Raw genomic sequence first — 9512 nt, forward strand, 5'->3', positions numbered from 1 at the left:
GGCATATCTTCTGCTAGAACCTTTTCACTTGGAAACGTTGGGAGTGTCTGCTTCTTTTGTGATAGCGTGGAACCTGTAAAGTCACGGTGCAAAGGACAAGTCGTATGTCATTGGTTGATGACGACGAGAGCGAACTATATAAGAGGAAGTTGTTGAAATAAACGTGTAGCTGAGTTTGAGACCTGTCTGTTTTTCTGTTACTTCTGCTCTTCAAAAAAAAAAAAAAAACAGTCTCAGGGTAAACGACGAAATGGTTGATGTTTTTGTGTTTGTAGCATCCCGTTGCACGCTTTTGCCGCGTGTTTTGGGGAATCCAGATTTAGGTTCAGCATGACCCCAAGGCATCTAGCATTGACCTCTACTCACTATTCTTGCAAACAAGGTCAATCAGTGCTCGGCGTCACTCTGATGTCACAGCAACCCCTGCGCAAGAAGCAGACGACTTGCTCTCCGCACAGCGCTGGGCCACCGTGCATATAGCGCACTTTACAGCGATAGCTGAGAGCGGAGCGGACCACATCAAATAGCTGAGCGGGCCGCAGCGGATAGCAGTCCGGGCAGCATAGGACAGCGGAGCAGTCTACATATGGATGGAGGACGGGGCCGTAGTAGAGGATAGTGGTGCGGACCGTGAATCCCAGAGAAAAGCTCACCGGAGAAAAGGTCACCGGAGAAAAGCTCACCGGAGATAAGCTCACCGGAGAAAAGCTCACCGCAAAACCGGTGGATGCGGAGAAAAGCTCACCGGCCATGAGCGTATGCGGAGAAAATTTGCTCACCGATATTTTTTCTTCTTTTTATATGGAGGCTGTTGGATCGAGCGTAACATATATCAATTTATTATCATTAAAATTTGTCAGCTTTATAAAAAATAAAATGTCCTCTTTTGTAATATTTGTTAAGCTTATTGGGTATATTGCTCCCAAATTAACCCTTATTCGGGCAGTCATTCAAAAATGGAACTAAAATTATATCACAATCAGTATTTCCTTAAGGAACCGATTCAAGCACCAAAACATTATTTTTTGTGGCATTTTATTTCACATTTAAGAGATAGGACATGTATCTCCCAGTGCACACTGCCCGTTAGGGGATAACAAAATGTTGAATATTTGAAACAATAATTACTTCTTGTGGTACAACCTGAAGCAGTTTCTTGGGGACTTTCCCGTCACTATGCAAAGCCTAACTTTGCACTATTCACAGGCAATTGATGTTTGGCCGCTTGGGCAGTACCTGCAGCGACCTTTGCCTTCCAGTGTTGGTAGGTGACCCACACCATCGTAGCGGACATCGGTGACAGGTGCTGCCGTGGTCTGCATTCTTGGGCGCTGCGCCGCAGGTTCTCCATCGAAGGTGGAAGAAGGTCTCCCTCTTTTCGGGGGGCTTGCATGCATCAAAGCTTCTGAAACAGCTAGTCGAAATTGTTTCAGTCGCATTGCCTTCACGCCAGTAAGGTTTGACTGTCGTCGGTGTAGTAGCCAAGCGTTGTTCACGGATATATCGAGAAGCTGGCTGAAGATACGTAAGTACCATCGCTTTGTGCGGAATGGGGTGCGATAAAGCGCTGCGTACATGTCTGCAAGGTCAACACCGCCCATGTGAATGTTGTACTGTTTCACAATTTGTGGGCAAGAAACTGGAATCTTTTGACGCTCCTTCTTGTCAAACCTGTTCGCTGTTTCCACTGGGTCTTGTGAGACACAAGAGCTTGCAAGTATTACAGTCTTGTTGTCAGCCCATTTCACGACTGCAAGTCCTGCCACATTGTCCACTTTGTAGTCAAAGCTGCCTCTTCCCTCCTTTAGCAGTGACTTGTCATCCTTTAGGGAGCAGCCTCGAAGCCTGTTGCTTCGAATGGTGCCGAGACTGTGCAAAGAATACCTTTCTTTCAGTCGTGAGATCAGTTCCAGCGAGGTGAAGAAATGATCAAAGTAGACGATGCTCTCATTTGGACGAGAAATGCTCTCGCACAAGTGCAACACAACCTTTGCGCCGAGACCAAGCGCCTCATCCTCTTCTGCAAGTCTGATACCTTCGAATGTTGTTGCGCCGGTGTACAGAATGAAGTCATGAACCATCCCAGAAACACCCGCACGTACAAACAGTTTGAAGCCCCACTTTTTAGGTTTTTTGGGGAGGTACTGCCTCAGGTTCCCCGTCTTTTTACCCTTGTACGGGATCATCATCTCATCAATGGAGAAGAGATTTTCGCTCTCTGTGGCCTTGCATTTGCTCCGAATGTGCTCAAGCACAGGTTTTATCTTGTAGGCTCTGTCAGTTTCAACTGGCTGGAGGTTATCAATAAAATGGATGAACCTTCGGAGTTTCTTGAACCGTTTTACAGGCATCACATTGGCGATCTTGTCACATCTTGTTTGATTGGCCCAGTAGTCTTCAAACGAAGGCATCCCGACGACGCCCATCATAAGAAGAATTCCGATGAAGGACCTTAACTCTGCAACGTTCGTGTTGATTGAGCATCCGGTCTGTTGAGTGGAATACAGATTTGTCTCGTAAACCACCTTCTCAATGAACTCATCGCCAAAATACATCTGAAAATACTGCAGTGGAGTGAGATCTTCCGGTGCAAGCTCAAACTGCGGTTCTCGAGCTCGGAAGTCGTGGTCGAAACTTGTCTTTCTCCATTTGTACTTGTCACCTTGTTTCGACGAGGCGGCGTTCTTTGGCAATTCGGCTTCGTCTTTTGAGAGGGATTCTTCTACTTCCAAGCTTCTACTCCTTGCCTTGAAGCTGGTGTCATCATTGTCCGTGTCCGTTTCATCATCGCTTGATGTGTCGACGTCGGATATTTCACCTTCAGGAGGGATCACTGTGGCTCTCTTTCTCAATTGTGAACCATAAAATGTCCTTGCAGTTAGCTCCTGCACAAAACAAAAATAAAAAAAAAAACATTGGAAAAACGTATACAAAACAGTGGAACGAATACCCCAAACGTGCAATGTATCCTGTGTGATACACACGGATTATCACCCTGCTTTGCATAATTGGATCGGGGTATTCGATTAAAAATACATCACCAAAGTCTTTGCACACTTTTGTTTAAAATCGCAACGTTAGATTTTGATTACCGTTTCAACGTTTAGAGTACAAAGTAGCACTTGCCGTGGACACGTGGACGCCAGCACTGGTCGACGCCATGTTCTGTCACTCACGAAGAAACACTTGCTGTAGGCTCCGGGAGGTGGCGCTAGGTGTCTCGGCCGCCGCGGAGGATGTGTCCCATGAGATACATTGCCCATTTGAGGGAGTATATATTTACAGTGATTTTTATTTGTGCGTTTTAAGTCTGTATCCCCGGAGATACAATAAACGAAAGAGGGTGTTTTGCGGGAGAGTGTTTTTTGTGGCTTTTTATGCAACGAAAGCCTAACTAAAATCTCTATGAACTTAAAAACAGGAAAAAGTAAAAAAAAAAAAACAAAAAAAAACGTAATGATGACTGCCTTAAACCTAAAAATCAAAGGTGTAAATGCCGAAAATCCAAAAGTGCATGCGCAACAACACGGTGCCTGAAATTCTCTTTGAAGCTTTTGTTAACATTTGAAAGCAGGATAAAGCTGTCAATAGGATATCGAGGCTTCTTTTTTTCCACGGACATGGACGCTTTCTAGCCGTTCGTGCTTCCACGGACATGCAAGCTTTCTAGCCGTTCGTGCTGCATGGTGTTTCCACACGTTCCCTTTGTGTGATAGCGCCTTCTACGGTGAGCCACCCATGACCCTCAGAGCTACGCAATGTCACCGTTGTTACTCGTGAGCTATATAAGAACTATTTTTTTTTTTGTAAGGTAGGTAGCGAATTGGGAGAGTTGGTAAACGTTATACATGATGAAAACCGCTCAAACGACGACGACGGAGTGAAGACAACAAACACGACACGACGAAGCTGTTCTCGCAACTGAAGTTTTGTTAGTGAAATTAACAGAAAGAAAACAGCGTAGCCGACACTGATGACATCAACAAACATCTACTTATCTATTAGGCACCACACAATATTTGGACCTCAAGCGATTCACACACTGCTATTCATATTGGCTCGAAAAAAACAAACCTCTTTATCTGATAGAAGTACCGACGGCGCACCCTCAGCTGTCAATAAATTGTTGCCTTTTTTACCGGTGTACCATGTTCTGATTTTATACTTGCGGCTTCAATAATATATAGAATGGGTGATTTCTAATTTCTGAAGAAATAATAAATATGCCCAATGAACCTCAAGAATATTACAAAAACGAGGACATATTTTTAATGAAGTGACGAATGTGAATTGTGTTAAATTGCCAAGTTTGACGCAGAATCAAGCTAAGCTAAGAAAATATCGGTGAGCTTTTCTCCGCATCTGGCGGTTTTGCGGTGAGCTTTTCTCCGGTGAGCTTATCTCCGGTGAGCTTTTCTCCGGTGAGCTTTTCTCCGCCGCCCGCGGACCGTATCGGCATCGCGTATCTGAGTGGGTCACGAAGCGGATAGCGGAACGGGCAGCATTAGGGAGTTGTGGTAGATCGTTTTTCTCCTCCGCTACGGTATCCCCGAAGAAAACGCCGCAGCTGCGCATGCGCGCCGCCAGCCTTCTCTGCATAGTTCAAGGTCTTGTGGCGGATTACGGAGCGCTATCCGGGTGCTTAGCGGTCTGCGGGAACGGTCTCCTACAATTCCCTATTGATTAGTGAAGCGGACCGCATAGCATAGCTGAACGGGGAATCCCGGGAAAAGACTCACCGCAAAACCGGCGGACGCGGACAAAAGCTCACCGGCCTTTGAGCGGATGCAGATAAAAGCTCACCGATTTTTTTTTTTATTCGTTCTTAGCTTTTCGGATTGTGCGTCACACGTGGCAATTTAACAAAATTAAAATTCGTCAATTTAAAAATGATTCTCCTCTTTTCTGTAATATTCTTGAAGTTCATTTGGCATATTTACTCATTCCTCAGAGCTTAGTAATCACCCGTTCTGTATATTAATGACGCCGCAAGTATAAAATCCGACCATCGGACACCCGTAAAAAAAAAAATTTATTGATAGCTTGACAGTGCGCCGTCGGTAGCTCTGTCAGATAAAGGTCTGTTTTTTTGGGTGTTTTTTTTTTTTGCAAGCTAATATGAATAGTGGCGTGTGAACCGTTTCAGCTCCGAAAATTGTATGGTGCCTTATAGATGGGTAGGTGCTTGTTGAAGTAATCAGTGTAGGCTAATGATGTTTTCTTTTTCTTTGTTATTTTCAATAATAATATGTTAGTTGCGAAAACAGGCTCGTTTTGTCGTGGTTGTTGTCTTCACTCCGTTTTCGTCGTTTGAGCGGTTTTCATCATGTATAATGTTTACCAACTCGCCCAATTCGCTACCTTACAGAAGACTAGTTCTTATATCGTCACGAGTAACAACGGTAACAGTGTGCAGCTGTGAAGGTCATGGGTGGCTCGCCGTAGAAGGGCACTATCACACAAGGGTAACGCTTGAAAACACCACCTCGAACGGCAAGAAAACGTGCTTGTCCGTGGAAGAAAGAATCCTCGATATCCTACTTACTGTTCTATCCTGTTTTCAAAGGTTAACAAAAAAGTAAAAGAGAATTTCATGCACGGCGTTGTTACGCATGCACTTTCGGATTTTTACGTCTTAGGCAGACATTAATAAGTTTTCGAACTTTTCCTTGTTCTTCAATTTCATGAAGCTTTCAGTTAGGCTTTCGTTGCTTAGAGAGTAAACCACGAAAAACACTCGCCCGCAATTATTAAATTGGGGGCAATATACACAATAAGCTTAAGAAATATTAGAAAAAATACATTTTCTGTTTTATGAAGCTGACGAATTTTAATGATAATAAATTAACATATGCTACGTGTGGTCCAACAGCCTCCATATGAAAAAAAAAAAAAGAAAAAAAAAAACGGAGAGCTTTTTGGCGCATACTCTCAATGGCCGGTGAGCTTTTCTCTGCATCCGCCGGTTTTGCGGTGAGCTTTTCTCCAGGATTTGGTACATGGAGACTGGAATCAAGTCCATCGAAGCTAAGTACTAAACAAGTGATCTGTTGGTATGACGCTATTGCGCGATACCCAAGATAATGAATATCGTGCCTACAATGTTTTAGGTTATGAAAGAACCGTTGCTACTTCAAGAGGTAGTTCAATGTTTTAAGTGCTCTCTCGACACCTTGACCTCTGGTCATTTGTGGGGAAATGAAGGATGGGAGTGCGGTGGGGGTGAAATGCTTAAAAGTGGTACCGGAGTCGGGTCTTTAGACTATCATGAGAGATCAAACACTGTTTCTGCACATTATGTGTATATTGCATAATTTTCTAAGTGTTAGTAAAAAAAATCACGCCCTGAGGCCGACGCGGTATTGTGAACTTTATTTTAAATTGTTGATATTTTCTAAATATAACTCGTCAAGACCCGAATTTTGAATGGCTCTTTAAAAAGCCCGATTTCTCCCGGATTATCAGGTATAAAAATAGCGCCCCGTTTTTCAAATATATAGAATGGAAAACCGAATACCCTAATAACGCACCGTATTGAAATTGCGACAAGTAACTTCGTTCTGGTTTGCAAGATTGTAAACAAATACATGCGAAATATGCAGACAAAAATGTATAAATATCCAGCACTGACGTGCTAAACCTACTCAAATACGAAAATAGGTTGTAATCTGCGGGTCGATGTATATAATGAATGTAATAAAAGCATGAAGAAAAAAAATAATTTGTGTCAGCCCCCAGAGGGTTCCTACCCAGGTTCGTGAACCGCTACGCGGCTCTAGATGCCCGGCTTGATAACCGCTGCGCCATGACCGCAGACGGCGGTGAAGGCATAAAGCTTTATTTTGACCTTGTGTACGGTTGCCCGCTGCGGCTCGTGGGGGGTATGTTGTACAAAATGCGTTCAGAAACCTTTCTGAATGGTATTACCGTGAACCTACCTGGCTAAAGGAGTCGCGCATAGTCCCGGCCTCCTTAATCATCGATTACTGTTTTCGGGGGTCTCCCTAGAAAAATTTAATACCGCAAAGTTCGTCTCTCTCCCGAGATTTCCCATACAAACTGACCAAAATTTTAATCACATTTGGAACCACCTTCCGCTCTTTTTTATGCTTTTTTTTTTTGTGTCGAGGTGATGTCAGCTCTCATCAAGAACCCATGTCTGGTGTAGCTTTGATAACTGTGCGCCCATTGTTATTTTATAACGAGAAAACGAATTTCCCATTGAAATTTTGACAGGGTACCGGCGTCCAAAAATAGATGGCGCAAGTGGACCATGTCCGTCATTGCTGGGTATTTTAACACATTTGGTGATTATGTGTTTACTCTCTTTTCTGCAGGTAACCTCCCTGGTACTCGCCAGCGATGTGGAGTGTTACGCGGTTGTCGACTCAAGGTATCCACCTTTCAAACTACATGCTAAACTTTAGACAATAGAGTTACTGTGAGGACGAAATAAATTATGCATGCTGTTAGAAATATATTTTCTCCATAACGAGCACGAAGATTTCGAAGTAAGATATAATTGTTTGTTATTATTTTAAAATTACATGAATCAATATTCATGGTGCATTTCTGCGTGTGGGTCTAGGATTTACAGAAAGAGAACCCACGCTTGTGGTTTTATTAAACCTGGAAATAAATTGAAGCTGTGAGGGCCAATCAAAACTAGACAAAGCAGGACAAAGGATAGTACTTGTAGAATTGGCGTTTGACACCATTATGGTCCAGGCGAGATGCGAATATTGATTAGAATATTTGTTGGGGGCGCTAGGGGGCGAGAAATTAGCATTGTACACGGCTTCGAACCGAAACTGAGCCGCGACAGAACGGCCGTGACGCCGATACCTGTGCTCTTTTCCTACATCGCACTGCTGATGACGTGGCGTGGTGACGTTGGATCCGGAAGCACCACACAGAGAAGGACTATACGTCACGTTCGCTCTCTGCTCGCTCAGTTTCAGCATAAAGACATGTATAAGTATGACATTTCCCGGCCTGTAGCATTCCCTACGAATTTATAAATGCACCTACGGGATGCCATCATGAATTTTATGGAATAAATTATTCTTTTTTATTTTTTGTTTTGTAGTGACATATCATTCCAAGCAAACCTGCACCAGAGTAAAAAAGAAACCCATAATGCCTGCCTTTTTTGTCTGGATCTATGTCATTGTGGGCAGAACTTACGACGCTCTATTAAAGCGCAGTTATAAATAGAGAAAAAACACGCAAAAGTTTATCAAATAATGTTCATTACCTTTTTTGCAAACTATTTTACATGGTATGGCCACTAACAGCAATTACCGTCAATAGTGCAATTGCAATATTAACTGATTCATGGTATTTAAAATTATGTTCGATTCAAAGGTCACACCAACCTGGACATTCGAGCTATAAAAGACTAACCTATTCAATGTTTACATTTGATAACTGTGAACACCACAGATGAGTGACACTTACAGCCTAAAAAAGCCGAAATACATGACTTGTAAAACTTGGGATACGTGACGTGCGAAAAAAAAAAATCCATGGCTGCGCAATCGGAAACCCGCCCCTGCAGTGTATTCATCTCTTGTTCTTGTACGTGTCCGCCATTACCCTATCGAAAATCCGACCGTGCGGTACACCAGGATCTGTGGAAGTACTTAATATATCATTATTCAATTTTGAGAGGTTTGAGAAGTCTATCTAAGTTTTTTAACAGGCCTGCCGTACCCTTCATTAATTTCTCAAGGGCATAAAAGCTCCGACATATTTTATGAAGAGGCCGGTGGAGTCCGCCACAATCTTTTCAGGGAAAGCATGTCACCCATCAAAATAGTTTTAACGGGTCTGAGGTAGAGATGACGTGAGCATTCAGTACGTATCCTTCGGGGAACCCGCTTGGCTGTTTTGTATTGGGCAGCCGCAAGAAACGGTAGCTCAGTGTCGGTTTCCCGTCCCACGGGTTGATCTATCTTTAAAGCAGCTCAGTGTGCGCATGAAAGAGGTCTGTGTCTCTGCGCCCCGTTTGTCGAGCCTATTTGTACGCCCGGCTTTACGACTTCGTCGAGCTCGCAAGGAAGATGACGGGGACGCCACTTCGATGGCACCAGGGACGACACTGACCTTGCTTAGGATTAGGTAAACGACGGTGGATGTTGGTTTGGCGTTCTTTGTTTTCGCTAACCGCAATACTCACAGTGTGTGTGTTTGTATGTGTCTGTGTGCTAGTGTGTGTAGCGACATGCTGGGGTATAAATGTTGAATTCCCGCAAATCTCAGGAATTGACCCAGCGGCATTGTGAGTACATCGATATATTCTTTTGACGACAGAGGACTCGCTGCCGCTATTTGCTCTGGTTCCTTCACTCTAAGAAAAGAAGGAGGAGAAAGGTAGCAACAGCGACTGTTCCTCCCTGTTGCGGACAAGTTGCCCAGAGAAAGGAGGAACGGCAGTTCAGATGAAAGGAGGAGGGCGAGTTCCTCCTTGTTCAGTTGGCGCAGGGGTAAAACATCGCACTACTTATTAA

At 43.8% G+C, this 9512-nt stretch overlaps 1 protein-coding gene across 1 annotated transcript; it reads right to left on the reverse strand.

Annotated features, from left to right (window-relative positions):
- Positions 1-1196: 1196 nt before the first annotated feature.
- On the reverse strand, positions 1197-2411 carry LOC120844593 (piggyBac transposable element-derived protein 3-like). The gene has a single exon (XM_040216443.1). It carries the CDS (start codon positions 2409-2411, stop codon positions 1197-1199), a length of 1215 nt encoding a protein of 404 aa, XP_040072377.1.
- Positions 2412-9512: the final 7101 nt, after the last annotated feature.

Source organism: Ixodes scapularis, unplaced genomic scaffold (genome assembly GCF_016920785.2).
Source record: "Ixodes scapularis isolate PalLabHiFi unplaced genomic scaffold, ASM1692078v2 PGA_scaffold3__209_contigs__length_174095766, whole genome shotgun sequence".
NCBI classification, from domain to species: domain Eukaryota; kingdom Metazoa; phylum Arthropoda; class Arachnida; order Ixodida; family Ixodidae; genus Ixodes; species Ixodes scapularis.

Bases quoted from the DNA above. Each gene is read 5' to 3' on its own strand.
- LOC120844593 (XM_040216443.1), bottom strand. From the start codon at position 2,411: ATGCCTTCGTTTGAAGACTACTGGGCCAATCAAACAAGATGTGACAAG.